Here is an 18,505-nt window from a genome sequence, read left to right as displayed (position 1 = left end):
TCATTTACGGGCCTGGGTGTCTTCACATCGTTGTGCCGGTAACGCCGCAGATGGCCTGCGCTCCTCAGGACGACGGACGACACACGGTCATCCCAGGATGAGCTGTGGGTGTTCAAATTATCAAATCAGTTGGTTTTTGTCATTTCCAGAACTTGTTTTCCAAAGAGCCATGTGCGCAAACTTTGGATCCTTAACCAGGCATGGGAAGGACAAATCAGACGATGTTGACTCATGGCTCGGGTGCGTTCCGATTCTCAAAACTTAGGTGGCACATGGTATTCGGAGACCGTTTCTCGCAGTAGCTGTTCATTGCTGAAATAGACAATGCTTTTTGGTGTGTAGGTATCATGGAGTTGAAACATGATTAGCATCTGAGCAAGCTGGGACGGTTGGATGTAACCGAGAACTTCACCACAAAAACATCCAATGGAGATATTTGGGGCAGGGGAGAAAGCAAACTCATGTACACCCATCCCAGGATTCTAGTAAAGCTGACTGCTTGGGAGTAGAATATGTGGCTCGGGCTTGATAGTATTTTTCCATCTGCTCCACACCTTCCCACACTTACTTCAAGTCCAGCATGACACCACCACCTTCTTCGGCATCGAAAAACTCTTCCTCTTCCTTTTGTCCTTCCTCGTCTAGGATATCATCCCCGTCACCAGCTCCTTCAAGTATTGCAATAGCCTTCCACGCGGCGATAGTCTCAGCCTGCAGCCGCTTCACCCCTTTTACCACACGTCCAACATCCTTACCACCGACTCTGACTTGTACCTGGTAACCCACTCCATGAACCCCACTTTTGTCATCTCCTTCGCCCTCGCCATTACTCACGACACGAACATACTTCACTTCTTTGTCTACCGCAAGAATACCCAGGCGTTCCTTTGGATGTAGGCAATCTACTCCATCGTGCAAGATGCGTTCAAGGCACTGCAGAATGCCAAGGCGTCGAACAAACTCTTCGCAAACAGGCAAACACCCATGGCTATCTATGTAGAGCGCACCAATCATACTCTCGACAATGTCGGAGAGAAACTTCGGCGGATCCGTAAGTGAGAGAGCGTGCCATGGAAAACGGGTATCGTGCTGGATAGCCTCGGCAATTTGAATCCGGGCCTCAGAATGTCGTTTTATGGCCAGGTTTCGTGACATGACAAGTTCATGGCTTGTAGACCGAAGGAACTGCCATAGAGCTCTTTGATGAGCTTCAGGTTGTAATGTCTCCTTGTTCGTGAACACCTCTTCCACAGTCGTCTCGAACATACTGTAAGCGAGGAACGAGGCGTTGACCATCGCAGTTCGGATTCCGTGCATTTTATAATGCGGGAGCTCTGGTTTATGACTATAGAGTCGTTTTGAAACGATGTAGTCGAGCACTGCGTCGCCAAGAAACTCTTCTCGCTCGTACGAGCAATATGTGTTGAGGCCGCGGAACGTAGGGTGCGTGAGCGCTTCGAGAAGCAATGCCTTGTTGTTAAAAGTATGACCTACGAGTTTTTCCACTAGAACGACACCCACTATGGAATCATGTTTAGGAGCGGCATTGTAGAGTGTATCATTGGCCTCGGGGATGGACATCCAATCCTCCGATGGTAGTAGTGCTTTCACACATGCAAATGCTTTTGAAAATCCGCCAATAACGTATGAAGCACCGATGAGTGACTCTATGACGTCAGCGATCAATTTTGAGGACTTCTCTTGCTTGGCTGGTGGGTTTGTGATGGCGAGCACCTGACTGACGTATCTTGGCTTCCACTTCGCTCCTGTAAAGCGCTTGTAGAGAATAAATCCATCAAGGCCTCTGGCTAACGCTGCCCGCGCCAAATAACCATTACTGACAAGTTTACCCTTCTTCCCTGTCAAAATACCCTCCGGCATACGAGGATGAGTAGCCATGAGATGGAGAGAAGTAATAAACTTGAGAATGCAATCTCCGAGAAACTCTAACCTCTGATAGTTCTCTTCCCCGTCCACTGCAGATGGGGTAAGTGCCAAAAGGATTACAGGTAGATGAGAGATGCCGATGTCGACACTTTGAAGAACGGTTGTTCTGAGTGTGTTGGCTACCATGTATGTTTCAAGTTTATGAGTGATTGATGGAAACAAGGATGCCAGTATAGCGTACGAGGCTGGAAGGTTATCGACAATACACGATGTGATTGCAAGACTCTCAGTTCTGGTGTAGGCTTCGTTCTTATTTCCGCTCCCAAAGACAGGATGCAAAAAGTCCCTGCGCTTAGGAAAACGCACGGCTTCAATGGATATTGCTTGAACGTTTTGGAAATCCAGAGATGCCGTCGGTAAGCTGATTGTTCTAGCGATAAATGGTCGCATATCTCCTTGTTGCTTTACCAGACCCCATCTTTTCAAGTCAACGTTGCCGTGGAGTACAAGGTCCATAGCCGACTGCTGGCTCCCAATCACCTCTTCCCATTCACGGAGTTCAGCTGTTGACATAACACCGCCTAATTTAGTGCAAGGGGTAAGTAGATAGACAAAATCGCAAGTATCTTCCTTCATATGAACACCAAAGATAGAATGAAGCATTTTCCAAGTAATAGAGCGCAGTAGCTGAAGCTCAGAGTCATCCAGGGTTACGCTGTTCAACGGAGAGCTCTTCACGTTGTAGCGTTTTGTTTCGTTCCAATGTAGCAATACACCTTGCATTACAGGCACAAGGGATGGCGTCAAAAGGATCATTCGCAAGGACTCCTCATTCGCCGTAACTTCGAGCAAAGTGCTATGCCACTCAGAGAGAGCAATTTGTTGATACTGAGCGATGACTTGCCAGGGGTCGATGGTATGCGAGACAGGTATCAGAGAAGGCTGGCTGTCACGAGTCTGATATTGTGCCATGTGTGTACCATCTTCTTCTATCACAGGGAGGAGGTGTTCGTTTACCAAACCAGCGGTATACAAGGTTTTGTATGCTTCGAAAGCAGCGTCTTTTTGCGCCATCCGCTCTGTTTTCCATGTTCTAGAGCTATTGGCAGTTCTTACTGTAGGATCGACAGAAATAGGGAGCGAAGCTTTGGCAGAAACTCGACCATCAATGTTAGTGAAATCGAAATGTGGCCGGGCATCCACGTAGGTACCGGAGGACAGGCGGGCACAAAAGTGGTAGAGATGCTGCATAGCATTATCGAGTGTCAATAAGGCACTAAGGTATCCGTCAGCTATTTTGGGCTATTTTGGGGTTGTTCGCTCTGAAGAGATAGTAGCTCGATGCTTACCCAGTGGTTTCAATCCTTAGGCATCGTAAGTCATACTCTTCGATAGATTCTTTTTCGGAGGATAGTGCTGTTTGGCGCTTGTCGTCTTCATATGCCTTCCTCATTTGAGCTTCAAGAGATTGCCAAGATGCCGGGGTGTAAGCATATCCCATGTCCGGAACGAGGATGTAATAACGCGACCTCTGTTGTCTCGCTCTCCCACGTCGTTGAACGAAGCCTCTACAATGGCAAAGAAAAAGTCAGGTTGTGTTTTGAACAGGATTCCACACAAGTAAACCTACTTGAGAGTTTTAGGGGCCTCAAAGCACACCACAAGGTGACAGCTGGGTATATCGATGCCTTCCTCCAAGACACTGGTAGCTAGAACAAGATTGATGATACCAGCCTTGAAATCATCTAGTACTGTTTGCTGGTTTTTTGGGTTCGCGTAATCGAATACGCTTGATTTGTGCTGGGATGACTGCGACGTGCCGACAAATGTACCTACGTGGAGTAGAGCTTTCGTGCGTGGGTGAGAAGCCAGGATCTCGGCAAGAGATGCCACCCACACTCTCTGCTCCACAAACACAAGACCGGTGAAGTTCGAATTGGTGAGGGCTTCAGCGACTATAATGTCAATGAGAACGTTCACTTTGTGTGATAAACTTTCTAATATCGAACTGGATATGCCTGTGGTGTGTTGGGTTGGGAGACGTTCAAATATGTTCAAAAGATGTCGCCTCTCATCGGTGGACAAGTCGCAAGACTGAACATGGGCCAGATTTTTGAAATCATTAACGCACTGATATACGTAATGTTCCATAGCAGAGTTTCCAAGCTCTTGTGCCATTGCCTCAGCTTTTGAGACCAGCTGCTTCAACTGGTCATAGCAGTAAGTCCTTTGGCTATCCCAGAGCTTCTGAAGCTGTCGAGAGACATTGTACCCATTTCTCTGCTGTTCCAAGAGTGCGATTAGATATGGGTCCTGCATGAGGTCATAGTTCATATATGCATTCTTGAGTGCCAACAGCAACACCGAGAGACTTCCAGTGGAACGCTCTCGATTGTAGTTGACTTGGATTAGCTCTGGTCGGTGAACAGAGCGAAGCAACTCGGATCTATATAGTTTTGGTGTTCTCACAGTCGCTTGTAAGTTTCGTTCAATTACCCTTGTACATGTCAGCTGATACGGACCCGTGGGATTGCAGAGATTACTCTAGGCCTTGCTTGTTGGCCGCTGCTCTCATGACGGGGCTGGCACTCAGGCCGAGAACTTTAGGTAAAGCGAAATTGCTGTCGCTTCGCTGAGGCATATAGAAATCAGACATAATCTTGTGAGCCGGATGTTTCAGTGTACAGTGGTGAGCTAGAATTCATCAGCGAAGCTGATTCTTCTCTGAAAGTAGATGACGGACCTTCGTCAAATATGAGTAAAGCTAGCTTTTGGAGGTTTATGAACCCATGTGTGAGTGCGTCAAGTAGAATTTGATGTGTTGATATGACAATTCTGACATTGTATTGAAAAACCTCATTCCAGGCGCTCTGTGTCGTCCAGAGCTCAACGTCTCTTCCGCAGAGAAGCAGATGACCATAGCCAGGAAGGTTGGCTTGGAAAACTTCATACTGCTGTTCGCAAAGTGCGACTGTGGGTGCAAGAAACCAGACGAGCTGAATAGGTGAGATGTAGTCTAGCGTAGTGGGACTTAGCGGTAGACAGGTAGTATCCGCACCTTGTCGGGCTTGCACGTCTCCAGTTCCGCCCGCGCACGTTCGATGGCTCTGCTAGTCTATTAATTCCATTCCTTGAAAAACAAAGTGGGCAGCCTACATATGCGTTTTTCCAGAACCTGTATCCATGACAACAATGATGTTGGCTTTCATGCTCTCCGCAACCATTTCAGCCTGGTAGCCCCGCAGATGGAATACCTCGTCTGGAGTAGCCGCAACGATTGAACCGTTGTCGCCATTGTGAGATGGCGAATCCATAGGTGGCATAAGTACCGAAATCAACAATAGAGACGATGGTTGTATCCTTAGGGGTAAGTCATGGGAGGTGTTCGCGGTAGTGATGTTGGCTGACCGGCGACATGCAGGTGTGTCGCACAAGGCAAACAGCCAACATGTGACGCATTGTGCTTTGACCAACCCTTCAGCAGGGGACGCGCCATCAACTAACAGCAGGCAGAGACAAGGAACACACATTGGATATTGTTGGACATCGTTTTCGTAAATACTACATAAGTCGCTTCATGCCTTTGGTCATAACTCGGTAGGGGTGGTGCGGCAAGACATCTAGCCATCTACAGATTGGTGAGGTAGTCCTCGACTTCGGAGGGGCTCAGCTTCCTGAAGCGTGGGCCGACAGCACCTTCGACTCCCTCTACACCAAGTAGTCTCTCCTCCGGCGGTCCAACGATGCCTATTTCGACAGTTTCACCATTCATTTCTCCTTCTATCGTCTCCTTGAGGGTGAGGAGGGCAATGTGGATCGCATCCTCAAGCTCCAGACCGTCCGTGTATCGCTTTTCCAAGAATGTCTTTGCACTCGTTGCGCTCTTACCTATGGCTGTTGCTTTCCAGGGGAAGTAGCTGCCGCTCGGATCGACCTGATATAGACTGGGCCCACCCTTGAGAATACCGCCTGTCTTGCCGCTGACCTTCTTCTTCTCTTCACTCGTCTGTTCGTCGCTCTTGCCCTCGGCCTCGGGCTCAATGCCATCATCCCAACCCGCAATAAGCAGACTGACGCCGTATGGACGGACACCACCTGACTGCGTAGCCTCCTGCATGACCCTCGCTACGTCTTGGACTAATATCCTCGTCGGTGGGTATTCATTGTAGACACGTTTGTATCCAGTATGCGAGACCTTGCGCGCCTTGTCGACGAGGACGCGATAATCGGGACCCATGCCTGAGTAGACCATGCCGAGGTTAGGCGTTATGAGACTGATCTTGGACGAGGATTGCGAGTCAATGAGCGGCGATGACGATTTCTTCTCCGTTGCGAGGACGATGCCATTGGTGGCTACAGCAGTTGGTCAGTGGCGTTGCACAGCTGTTGGAGGAAAGACATACCCTTAATTCCTAGTGAGGTAACGCCCTGATTGACGGCGTTCAAGGCATACTCTGTTGTAAAGTCAGAACACGGACAATGGCCCACGCTGCAACACTGGGAGCGTGCGTGCAAGGCGGCATACCAATCTGAACCAGCTTTCCGCTGCACGAACTGTCAGTGACCATGGCATATGTGCAGGCGGTAGTGCAGTGCATAGTTTACCTGGGAGAGAAGGTGGTGAGGGAGAAAGAGTATCTGTCCGCCATGGCGACTAAGGGGGTTGTGATCCGACAAGCTCAGTTCAGCGTGGATGATAATGCTGCAGTAGTCGTCGTCGTCGTCGTTATTGTTGTTGTCGGGCGGCGGGGGTGGAGAGACGGCGCACGCAGTGAACGGCGAGCTGCCACTAGAGCTCCAGGCTACCCAGAGCTTCGTTGCAGGCTTGCCAAGGCCGGCGCTCGGCTTTACCCTAGCTCCGGCCTCTTCGACCAAAGAGTAAAGCTGCAACTCTGAATTCTCCCGCCTTCCAGAACTGCGTCTTCGAATCCCTCAAACCGTCTGCAGCCGCCTGCCACCGTGTCCCCGCAGCCCGCACACCCCCCGCTGTGCGCAAGAAGACGCGGCTGTGCCGGAACATGATCCGTATTACCGGGACATTTGAGTTGGCGAATGTCTTCCCCGCGGCTTCTTGATTGATCCCCCTCGTCCTCTTCATGTTCACTTACGTGCTTCCTCCCTGGTAAGAGTCAGATTAAGCTCACCTCCCAGCCTTGATACTATACCCTCCTGCCCCTATGTCTTCATCTTCTGGCTTCCAGCCCATGCCAGGATGGTACTGGCCAGATGACGTACCCAAGCATGAGCCTGCGCAGTCTGGTACCGCCTCTGCAGATACATCATCGCGGCAACAGCACACTGGTGAATCTGCAAGCGGTCCAAATTCGTCATCGCAACCGCGTAGTTCCAGACGCACCCACTGGCCCCCCAGACAGTGCAGAATATGCCTCGAGACGGTCCAGCCGACCTTCAACGTCCCTTCGCCAAACCTACCCGGCTTCTTACAGTCTTCCAATGTGGTTTACGAAGATGAGACTGGTCGCCTGATCCGCCCGTGCATGTGCAAGGGCTCATCCAAGTATGTTCATGACGCGTGCTTGCAAGCCTGGAGGCATGCAGACCCCAGCTACGGTCGCAGAAACTATTGGCAATGTCCAACCTGTGGCTTCAGGTACCGCCTGGCCCGTTTGGGTGTCGGCCGGATTATTGGCAGTGTTTGTATGTTATACCGGCCATTTCTCCTTATTCACCAATGAAAGCTAACAATCTCGCTAGCTGCTCAGGTTGGTTTGACCGTCCTCATACTGTTTTCCATCATCTTCGTCTTAGGATTTGTTGCCGACCCTATCATCAACTTATATCTTGACCCCTGGAGTGTGCTGCTTCCCTGGTCTGGGCATTCAGCCTCTGATTACTCTTACTACTACGAAGACGAATCATCTACTTGGTATGAGCACTTTGCAAAAGGATTTGCAAGCATGGGCGTTCTTGGCTTCTTGAAAGTCCTGCTTGCTAGTCCACTCAGTTATTTTAGGATTGGAGGAGGCGCCCGAGGTCGTACGACGGGTCGCGATCGCTATGAACAAATCAGCTGGATCATCATTCTAGTTGGTGTTGCTACCTTCTTAACGGTATGTGCCGGGACCATGTCAAGTGAAAACGCATGCTGATTTTGAATAGGCAATTTACAAGGGAGTTCGATCTTGGAGTCGCCGAACGCTCGAAAGAGCTGGCGAACGCGTCATGGATGTCCAAGGCGATGAGGAAGATGAGGACGAATAGCTACAGTTGTAATCACCATGTATCATCATGTATGATCTCACAACCATGTGTCCAGCCTTGGCCTAGAGCCGTCCCAAGACCCAATCCGCACTTTCTTAAATTGCCACAAGTTATTCCTCAATACTGTGTCGATTAGTCTACGTGCGAAGATCAACCCAGCCCATGACATCCATATCAGCATTGTACGTTTTGTGCTAGCTGGCTTCTTGGAACATGGTGCTACTTGCCTTTGGCACTCATTTTGTTCTATCTCGCCAGCTCCTCGGGGCACCTCCCATGGCTTGAACGACATCAGGCCTTTGGCACATTCATGTCCAATTTAAATTGTATTTTCTTTGCTTTGACGGGGACAGACGTCCTGGAATTCTTTTGACATGACAACAGGAAAACGTAGCATGCACCATATGAGCGAGTTTAGTAGAAGACTAGATCAGTAAAGATCAAATATTATTATTGTTTGACTGCAAACAATGGTCAATGTGAACCATACGAGAGGTTTCTGGCGTATCCAGCCCCCTTGTCCCAGTGCTATGAAGCATACTCTTCTAATCATGATCCCATTGAATCCGCCTTGGAGGAAAAAAAAAGACTGAAACCCCAAAACCGAAAGCAAGAGGCCCCTTTGCCTTTGCTTACTAGACGCCAAGGTAATAAACGGGAAAAGAGAACAACCTAACCATTGAAATATGTGCCGAAAAAGCCCTGGGGTATCAAATATTCTTGTTTTATACACTGCCAGCGCCCTGGGAAAATGGCGCTCGCATTACTCACCAAAAGTGGGGTTCCCGCCCTTCATAAAGAGCCTCCTTGTCCCACCGACTCTACCCAAGTCTTTGAATTCAGGCTTCTTGCCGCCCAGAGCTCCCCCGGGGCCCGCGCGGCTTCCTGGACGACTGCCGCCACTGGTGAGTGGACGCTCGTCGCGTTGCGAGACGGGACGATCGGTTGGAATTGCGTTTGTGCTCACGGTGCGAGCTTGCTTCATCATGCCTTCAATCCACACCAGCTTGTCACCGCTGAGATCCAACTTTTTGGACGTTGGGCCCGCAAGCCCAACTTCTTTGCCTTGCCACGAACTACGAGATGACGTGGTCGAGGGTACATCTGGTTCTTCGCCCCGATCTGGGGTTGAAGCGTGGAAAGTCGGCATTCGCGGAGGCGTTTGGTCTCTAGAGATGCCGACGCCCAAACCAGAAGCTTTGACAGGGGTAGTGGAAGGGCTGGGAATCGGGTAGCCAGCGCTGATGCGCCTCTCTCGCCTACTCATGACGCTCTCTGGGCGACCGGGTGATTGATCTGGATTCTTGATTTCAAGACCCACGACTTCGAATTTGCCCTCGCTTGCTGTCCGTCGACCGTGGTGCTCAGCGTATTGACGCAGATATTCGCCGAGATCAGACCAGCCACCACCAACGCGTACCATGACACGCTCGCCATTCTCCCCTACGCGACGAATGAATAGCTTGACGGGTTGCTCCTTGCCTGGTTGGGTAAGATGATATAGCTTGATATCGTTATCGCCTCTTGCTGCTGCTGCAGATCTACGGCCAGACGAGGCATTGTGAAGATCAAATTCACTCTTGGCAGGGGACAGAACAAGCTCAGGTGCTTTGAAGTTGCTCACAGAGCGAGCTGCACGTAAATACGTACGACTTCCTTTTGCCGTCAAACCACGTGCTGGTTTTACTTCGGGAGCGTTAGGTCCGGGACCTGACGTGAGCCTGATGTGCGCCGGAATTGTTGTCAGGATATCAGAGATCTTACGCTCCAGTTCCTCTGCGCTGTTACCAGGTTTGTGAGTGAAATGAGATGGCGGCCATGGTGCATTAGCTGGAGGTTGTTCGAGAGTGGTTGATTCTTGTTCCAGTCGCCGCTTTGGCATGGCGCCATTGAGTTCTGAATGAGGCATCCTCATTTCACGGAGAGTAGGGTTGCGCACTGACGGGGACTCTTCGACAGTACTGTGTGGGCTTGAGTCTGGAGACAGGTCCGTGGAAAATGATCCAAGGCTTCCCCTCCAGGAGCGCGGTGTCTGGGGAGGGTCAATGACGGCATCATCGCTGCTATCTTTGGCGGTGAGAATTGGCATATCTGGGATCGCAAGGACCCTGGGATAATGTTGCATATGGTTTTCCGATGAGTCATCTGGTTTGGGGTCGCCTGGAAACAATGAATCGGACTCGGCTAGAACAGCGCCATGGTCCGGGCTCTCGTTGAGAACGTGATGCACAACAGTATCGCCTTCGTCAAATTCCGATTCATCGTCAGAGGGTAGCGGCCCAGACTCGAAGCTGACGTTTGCTGGAAGTACGCTAGACGAAGGTTGTGGTGAGCTGCCAGATACAAAAGGCGAATCGTCTTCTGCAGGCGCATCGTAACCCAGAAGAGCCATATGCTGCCGAGGAGATAACGCGACGGCGTTTTTTGGGGACGTTGCTGAGCGTATCTTGGGTGAAATGATCTCATCTATAGACTCGAGAGAGTGTCCTGGCTTTCTGAGTGCATCTGATTGCAAAACAAGACTTGGAGGTCTGTTCATGGGAGAATCAGAGTTTGCCTCTATATGCCTATCTTCACTGGCACTGGATTTGACAAGAGCTGTAGCGATTGAAGAGGACTGATCGATATTATGGTCTGTTTTTGGAATTGCGCTCGAGCTGGGATCTGGTGACAACTGCTGGGTGGTAGCAAGTGCGCTTCTTGGTGCAGCTGAGTCGTCTGCTCGCCTGCGTACCTCTGCATCGATCAGTCTCCTCCTAGACTCATGTTTCCAACGCCCGTAGTCTGCCTCTGTAGCCTCAAAAGTGTCTATCCAGTGCTCTGGCAAGCAATCTTCTCGGCCTTCAAGTGTGTCGAGCATCCTGTCCAAACGTCTACCCAAACTGCTCACTCTCTGATGAAGGACGGTGGAAATGGTGTCTATAGCTTCTTTCCACTGTTCAAAGGCAAGATCAGAGGGATCAGCTGGCGGCTCGATGGCGTCCCAGCCCAAGCGCATGGCCTTCTGCGCGGTATCAAGGTCGCTGATGTAACGAGGAGCCTCGCGCAAGATGGAGACTCGGGCTGTCCATGTGTTGAGGCGCTCTTTGAGCTTGGTGTGATGTGGTAGGGCTGACAGCAGGGTCTGGGTGATGAGGAAGGAAAAGTCATCCATGACCTTGTAGTGTTGGCGAGTGGCTTCGTAGCCGGCAGAGGAGGGCCTGGACTTTGCAGCGGGATGCATATCCAGCACGTATTCCTTGAGCTCTTCGACGTCTAGTTTGAGCATCTCGTCGCCAATCTCGTCGAGGCGCGCCTCATGCTGCTCCACCTCGACTGAAAGCAGCGAGCCCCAGTATTCAAGCGGCGGCACGGCGTGGTCGAGGCCGAGGTCGAGACGGCCGACGTGTTGCTTGATGCGCAGCTCGATACTCTTGCGTTTCTGCTCGCGCAATTGAGGGCTGGGTTCCTCAAAAGAGCCCGACCATCCCCACTGCTCAATCTCAGCGCACCATGCCTTGAGGCGTTGGGCGGCCTTGGCGACGCGCGCGCCTAGGTCTCTCTCGGCGGCGGTGAGGGTGTCGATACAGGCAAAGATTTTGTATTCGTCGCGCGTAGTGTCGAACGGCACGGGAGTGTAGGTGAAGGCGCGCAGTGTCGTCTCGGGCGACAGATCGCGAAGGCGGCCGTCTTCTGAACCGGCGTGGAGGCGGCCTCTCCGGCCACTGGGCGACATGACTGGCGATGGGACCCGTCGGGGGGTATGCGGTGGCATCAAGCGCACGGGGGACGAAAAGGCGTCCATGATGCCGCTCGCGAACGCTGGTGAAGCGGATGATTGAGTGGATGATTGTCTCTTTATAAACAAGGGTCCTGTACGGTAGCGATTGGGCCACCGGACGGGGCACGCAAGACGGGATGTCTTCTCGGCGTGTCTACCGCAAGGATTGTTGGAGCGTGCCGCCCGTCTTGTTTGCGACTGATGGTGCGAGCAAGACGTTTGCGCTGCCGGCAGCTCAGAGTATTTGTTGACTTGGAGTGTACGTACAGTGCTGGCTTGTGGCGCTACGGAAGTGGTGGGTGCGTCGGGGGAGCCGGAAATAGAGTCCAGGACCCCAACAACGCACTTGCACGCAGTTGATGCAATTCCATGTCGGCGATCTACACGCCGTGTCAAGCTTTTCGTGAGCATTGAATCAGAAAGAAGCACCGGTGCCGTGAGCTTGATTGGCCTGCTAAGTAACAGATCTCGGACGTGGAGTACACGGACTTGTGAAAGGTTAGATATATTCATTATATATTATGTATTTATACTTGAATTTTTTTTCTATATACGTGGTACAATGGAAGCCGTAGTTCAAAGACAATGATAGGCATGGCAACGGGAAAGTGGTGAGGGTCCGACACTGCAACTTTACATGGCACAATACTATTCAGTGTCGTCTCATATAAGTATAGTATTCGTTTGTGCACAGCTCACAATCCCCGTTGATACAATGATTCGAAACTTGTCATGGTCTAGTCCCAAAGAGGATAAGCCCCGGTCAGTTTCCAGTTCCTTCTCCACACCTACATACAGACACACTGACACACAGACACGCAATACCATCCACGAATACCATAGCTGCGCAAACGCCACAGTAGGGTGATACCATGATGGTCCGAGGCACTATTTCACCAACTTCAACGTCTCAGTCCCTTTCGTTTGCGTTTTCATGGGATTGCGACAGACACGAGCGAGACAAAGAGTGAGATATGGTCGTTACGAATGGGGAATCCCCACTGCCCTTCCCCGCACAGCAATCAATACATGCATATACACACACACTTACTTACATACCCCGGCCATCGGTATGCCCGTCTTACTGACGCCTTGCGCCCCGCGTCATTCAAGATGCTCCTTTCGATTCCAGAAGCCGACCGGCTATCCTACAGCCGATATCGTCATCCCTCGCGGCCAAGCACGTTGATGCTGCCTCGCGCATATCCAACCCCGCGACCTTCCACCCTGAGTTAGTCAATTGCCCGCATATCTCCTAGTACCTGCATTCCTGGATACCAAATACACGCAAGCCGCAGTATCCGACGTCACCGCCAATCGCTGCCTTTCGCCGAATCTTTTCCTTCAACGGTATCGTTGACGTTGCTGCGTCAAAGCTTGCCATATCTATGTGCAAGTATTTAAAGTCACGGATACGCAGGGATTGCTAGATACACTTTGTGTCCCACCAGGACGTGCCATCTTCATCCTCTCACTCAGTCCGTCAACATCATGAGGCCATCACTCTTGGTCCTTGCGGCCATTGGCGCTCAGGCCTGCCAGCGTGAACGTGCTTTCCACCATCATTCCCACCCGCACGTTAAACGGCAGGCATCCTTTCCCCCCACCTTGACCCCACATGAGGAGATCTTGCTCAATTCTTTCGACGCCCTCTCCATATCTGAATGGTCATACTACTATAGTTCGTGTCGCAAGTCCCTCCGCAACCACAGCACTGCTAACTCTTCGCAGCTCATGGCGCCCACTTGGCTGGCCAGAACAAATCCATGGGTAATCAATCACCACCTCCGCCAGTGTTCTCAACAAAAAAAGCTAATTTATGATCAAAGCACAATGGACGGCAGATAGGTGGTCCGACTACGGTTTCACTTCACGCTTGGACGAATATTGTAGGCACAACCTCGACCCAAATCTTGCAACGAGACATGGATTGACAGTTTTCCAGACGTATTCTTGAACTATCCCGTGTCAAACTCCTTGGAGCTCACTTATAATAATGGGAGCACGTACACTCCTAGTCTAAAAGAAGCTGTGCTTGAAGAGGATCCAACCACCAGCTACCCAAACAGTGTGCCCGTATTCCACGGCTACTCCTTTACTGGCAATGCGTCTGCAGAATACATCTACGTCGGTAGAGGCCAGCAAGTCGACTTCGATCGTCTGATTGAGCTTGGTGTCGAACTCGAGGGTAAGATCGCATTGGCCAAGTATGGTGGGCCTTTTCGAGGTCTCAAGGTCAAGAATGCTCAGGACCACGGCATGATTGGAGCCGTCATCTTCACCGATCCTGGTGACGATGGCAACATGACCGAGTAATTGCATGTCTAGCCTATTCACGTCCCGTTGTGCTAACAGTCTCCAGAGCAAAGGGTGTCGCTCCTTACCCTCATGGCGGTGCTAGAAACCCTACCACCGTCCAGCGTGGATCGGTCCAATTCTTGAGTACATACCCAGGAGACCCAACCACGCCTGGCTATGTCTCTAAGCCAAACTCACCGCGCTCTGACCGCAGAAACATTCTTCCCCAAATTCCCAGTCTTCCCATCTCATGGATTGAGGCACAGCCTCTGCTACTAGCTCTCAACGGACACGGTTCAAATGGTACTGAAGTCAACAGGACGAGGTGGATTGGCGCTATTCCAGGTGTAGAATACTACACTGGTGAGGGATCGGGCGCTACGCTTTCCATGTCCAATGTTATGAATGACACATATGGTACAATCTGGAATGCCGTCGGTATCATCAATGGAACCAATCAAGACGAAGTCGTTATTGTCGGGAACCACAGAGATGCTTGGATTGTTGGCGGGGCAGCTGATCCCAACTCTGGATCCGCTGTGCTCATCGAGCTAGCTAAGGCATTTGGCGCACTCTCAGAGACTGGATGGAAGCCATTACGTACCATCGTACTCTGCAGCTGGGATGCCGAAGAGTATGGTCTTGTTGGAAGGTATGTATGCCACATGTTACTGTTGGTGTCTTCAACTAACATGTCTCTAGTACTGAATGGATGGAAGAATATCTTCCATGGCTCAAGAACGCCGCAGTCTCCTACCTAAATATTGATGTAGCAGTTTCTGGCCCGGTAAGCATCAATTGCATAATGCATGCGTAAGCCATACTAACATTGTCGGCCAATCTCCAGATCCCCGATGTTGCGGCAACTCCTGACCTCCATGCCATTGCTACCTCGTTGATGAAAAAGGTCGTATATCCATACCGTAACGAGACCGGTCTTACCATGTACGACGTGTGGACGCACGAGTCCGGTGAAGTTGGCGTCCTCGGCAGTGGAAGTGATTATACTGCCTTCCTCCACCGTGGTATTGCATCCATCGACATGGGAGCTGGTCCCGGACCAAATGATCCCGTCTACCCTTACCATTCCAACTATGACTCTTATCACTGGATGGCGACCTTTGGTGACCCAGGTTTTGCTACACACAAGGCCATGGGTCAGTTCCTCTCCCTTCTACTTTACCACATGGTCTCCGATCCTGTGGTGCCTCTGGAGCCAGCCGACTATGTCTCTGAGCTCAATACCTACCTCGATTCTCTGAAGGAGGATATCAGTGCCAGTAACTTCACCATTGACCTCAGCAATCTGACAAGTGCCATCTCCACGTTTGAGAGATCGGCCAAGGAATTCGTCCTTCTTCGGGATCAAGCAGTTGCGGCCAACGATACCGCGCTTATCACCGTGCAGAATCACAAAGCTCGAGATTTCTCTCGTGGGTTCACTAGCCAGGGTGGCTTGCCCACCCGTGAGTTCTATCAACATACTATCTTCGCTCCCGGTCGAGATACGGGATATGCTCCCGTGACGTTTCCCGGTATCACAGAGAGTATCACTTTTGATCAAGACGCCGACCTAGCGCAGGAGTGGGTTCAAAAGACTAGCGACGCAATCTTACTTGCTGCCAGTATCCTAAAAACTTAGGATAATTCTCTATAGATAAAGAAACAAAAACTAGCGTTTATCTATAATACACTACTTTTGCTAAATGTTGCCACTGTGCCTCTATCCTGCTGGGGATGGCCGAGAGAGCGTTAGATTACATTGTCCCGTTAGATTACATTGTCCCGTTCTGCTGAGAGTGCTGCCCAGCGTCTTCAACGCCGGCCTCGTGCGGCCTGAGTAGATCGGCACTGGCGCCGCTAATTTTTTTGACATCTGCACTACTAGGCTCACTAGCCATCCCTGTCGTGAAATTCGCGTCTCCAGACGGTAGTTGCAGCTGTTCTACGATAATCTACCCGGCAGCTGGCAGAACATCGGGGCACAGTTCTGTCCGCGGACGCGAACCCTGGAGTGGTTATTGGGTATAAGTGGCGAGTAGTGGCGTTCACCATGACACGCCTTGGCAGGAGAAGATCCACAGCACCATCGCACTAGATGTACCGGCCGACACATATTGTCCAAAGCTATTCGTCGATATACGCAAAGAACACAACGTTCGAGGTACCTATCGTACGGTGAACCTCATTCAAGATTGCCCAGAATCATCACACTGCGCTCCCACTTCGTTAGATCCATCATTAAAATCATTATCAGCGCAAGGTAATTTTGCCTGTTGAGAATTCAGAGGAATAAGGTTTACGCCAATCCATCTAGTGTCGTGGAGATGCTGCTACACGCCAAGGAAGAAACCCCTACATCCCTACCTCGCATTGATCCGTTACACTCACTAGAAAGCTCTGAATAGATGTTCATCAAAGTAATCGAACCTTCGCTTGAGTTGTTTTTGCTGTACTCCAACCGGTTCAAGGAATTCTTTTACAAATAGCTTTACTCATTGCTTCCCTGTAATCAGGTGGCAAAAGATAGACTTGCTCGCCACCAGAACCTGGCAGACTAACTTGGTGTTCATCCATCAATCGGAGCCGTGCGTGTCGTCTGATTCAGGGTCAGGGCCAGGTTCGCACTATGCCTTGCGAGGTTTCGGGCACTTCTGAGGCAATCTTTGTGCGAGCTGATATGTAAACTGAGCCACCCCTATGCAAGTTCCAAGGAACTATTCTTCCTGGGTCAGGTGCCCAGGTGGTGCAACTCTGCGACAGTGCTTGAAGAGATGCAAATTCGAAAATTGTTCGTAGCTGCGCTGTGTACCTAGCTAAGTCAAATCGGTGTTGCTGCACTCAACGATATTCGAAGTATGGACTCGCGGACTTTGTCAATCAGTGATATCCCGCTCTGTGGTGTGGGTCTCCAGACATCTATTACGTTTTAGGAATTTTTTTCTAAGACTTTTGTAGGCTGACATTTCATACAGTTGAGCTGCCTGTTCCTCACTGTGCCACCCACTGGCTGCGCTCTCGACGATTATGACTGCCAATGCCAGAATGCCCAACTCGCCCACACCCTTTCGACCTGCATGCTGGCCAATTGCACCATGGCCGACACCCTAAATACGGCGAAAGTGCAACAGGACATCTGCCACCTCTCCAATGAGTCAAAGCAAAACGATGTCTACGTCTATACAATCGCTTGCTACGCCATCGCCGTAAGCTTTGTGCTTCTGCGGGTTATCGGTAGAGTAGTGACTCGAAGATTTGCTCTTGACGACTACATTGTGGTTACAGCACTGCTTTTCACCACAGTTCCTTTGGGAATAGTGCTCAAAATGGCCGGGGTAGGCTTTGGCGAACATCTCTGGAATCTCCAGGAAGGACAACTACTCCAGAACCTTCGATTCTTCTACGTGGCATGGGTAACCTACACGTTTGTACTTGGACTCACCAAGATATCCTTGGCATTGTTGTACAGAGAGGTTTTCCCATTGCCAGGCGCGCAACGGGGATCATTGGTGCTCTTGGTTTGGATCGCCATCAACACTTTAATTCTGATCTTCCTCACAATCTTCAACTGTAACCCTGTAAACGCATTCTGGGACCGCGATATCAAGACCGCCAAGTGTACGGACATCAATGCCATAGCATACGCGAACAGTGCATCAGCGATTGCCCAGGATGTTGCTCTGCTGATTTTCCCTCTGGCATGCATTCGGACGCTGAATATGACGAGGTGGCGCAAGATAATGGTGGGCATCATGTTCGCTATTGGAACACTGTACGTATTTCCCATTGTCATTTCCAGGTAGAAGTGGGTAGACTAACGAAAATAAAAGAGGGTGCATAGCCACGATAGTCCGTCTACACACGATCCTGACCTTTAAGGCCACAATCGACCCCACTTGGGACTACGTTCCCATCACCATATGGACTGAAATCGAGCTTGCATGTTGTTTCGCCTGCCTCTCCTTGCCCGCAATCCGCATGTTGCTGGGACGCATCCTGCCGGACGGTTTCTTCTCATCAATCACCTCGCGATACCGCTCGTATGGATCCAGCGCCCCGGGTCGGGGTGTTGACATTATAAAACCCAACTCTACGCCAGCGGGCAGAGGATTCCGAAGCTGGAAGCAGATTTCACCGGACCATGAGCAGGAAGCGGGAAAGTCGAACGAAATGGATGTGTTAAGTAGGCCGGCGACAGATGCGCGGAGTGAAAAAAGTCGAGGAGCGGAATCGCGCGTCGAAGAGGCAAGGATTTCAGATGTAGAGGACGAAGTACTGCCAACCCCATGGGGCCATCTATAGACATTTAGCTCTGGGTAGGCTCGCTATATATTCTAG

The 18,505-nt window shown here is 50.8% G+C and overlaps 6 protein-coding genes across 6 annotated transcripts; 3 read left to right on the top strand and 3 right to left on the bottom strand.

The window, feature by feature from the left end:
* Nucleotides 1-564: 564 nt before the first annotated feature.
* On the bottom strand, nucleotides 565-5,210 carry COCVIDRAFT_114145 (hypothetical protein; the record flags this gene model as incomplete). Its single annotated transcript, XM_014695449.1, has 7 exons — nucleotides 565-3,163; nucleotides 3,237-3,455; nucleotides 3,518-4,384; nucleotides 4,431-4,581; nucleotides 4,631-4,883; nucleotides 4,946-4,994; nucleotides 5,044-5,210. The coding sequence occupies 7 exons, from the start codon at nucleotides 5,208-5,210 to the stop codon at nucleotides 565-567; spliced, it is 4,305 nt and encodes a 1,434-aa protein (XP_014550935.1).
* A 305-nt stretch (nucleotides 5,211-5,515) lies between these two features.
* Nucleotides 5,516-6,536, bottom strand: COCVIDRAFT_114179 (hypothetical protein; the record flags this gene model as incomplete). Its single annotated transcript, XM_014695448.1, has 4 exons — nucleotides 5,516-6,240; nucleotides 6,291-6,341; nucleotides 6,413-6,432; nucleotides 6,493-6,536. 4 exons carry the CDS (start codon nucleotides 6,534-6,536, stop codon nucleotides 5,516-5,518), a joined length of 840 nt encoding a protein of 279 aa, XP_014550934.1.
* Nucleotides 6,537-7,064: 528 nt separating this feature from the next.
* On the top strand, nucleotides 7,065-8,109 carry COCVIDRAFT_114169 (hypothetical protein; the record flags this gene model as incomplete). Its single annotated transcript, XM_014695447.1, has 3 exons — nucleotides 7,065-7,545; nucleotides 7,603-7,958; nucleotides 8,008-8,109. 3 exons carry the CDS (start codon nucleotides 7,065-7,067, stop codon nucleotides 8,107-8,109), a joined length of 939 nt encoding a protein of 312 aa, XP_014550933.1.
* Nucleotides 8,110-8,872: 763 nt separating this feature from the next.
* On the bottom strand, nucleotides 8,873-11,893 carry COCVIDRAFT_114162 (hypothetical protein; the record flags this gene model as incomplete). Its single annotated transcript, XM_014695446.1, has 3 exons — nucleotides 8,873-10,393; nucleotides 10,454-10,604; nucleotides 10,728-11,893. 3 exons carry the CDS (start codon nucleotides 11,891-11,893, stop codon nucleotides 8,873-8,875), a joined length of 2,838 nt encoding a protein of 945 aa, XP_014550932.1.
* Nucleotides 11,894-13,360: 1,467 nt separating this feature from the next.
* COCVIDRAFT_114137 (hypothetical protein) lies at nucleotides 13,361-15,809 on the top strand (the record flags this gene model as incomplete). The annotated part of the gene is made up of 7 exons (XM_014695445.1): nucleotides 13,361-13,550; nucleotides 13,601-13,639; nucleotides 13,699-13,758; nucleotides 13,815-14,181; nucleotides 14,232-14,819; nucleotides 14,870-14,954; nucleotides 15,015-15,809. 7 exons carry the CDS (start codon nucleotides 13,361-13,363, stop codon nucleotides 15,807-15,809), a joined length of 2,124 nt encoding a protein of 707 aa, XP_014550931.1.
* A 1,216-nt stretch (nucleotides 15,810-17,025) lies between these two features.
* Nucleotides 17,026-18,169, top strand: COCVIDRAFT_62060 (hypothetical protein; the record flags this gene model as incomplete). The annotated part of the gene is made up of 3 exons (XM_014695444.1): nucleotides 17,026-17,070; nucleotides 17,143-17,939; nucleotides 17,998-18,169. Coding segments are annotated over 3 exons (1,014 nt in total), but the record flags the coding sequence as incomplete, so codon positions are not given.
* Between the last annotated feature and the right edge of the window lie 336 nt (nucleotides 18,170-18,505).

The sequence above is a fragment of the Bipolaris victoriae genome, assembly GCF_000527765.1.
Source record: "Bipolaris victoriae FI3 unplaced genomic scaffold scaffold_160, whole genome shotgun sequence".
Classification (NCBI taxonomy): Eukaryota; Fungi; Ascomycota; class Dothideomycetes; order Pleosporales; family Pleosporaceae; genus Bipolaris; species Bipolaris victoriae.
Note: the sequence above shows the minus strand (reverse complement) of the source record. Positions and strands in the feature narration are given on the sequence as shown.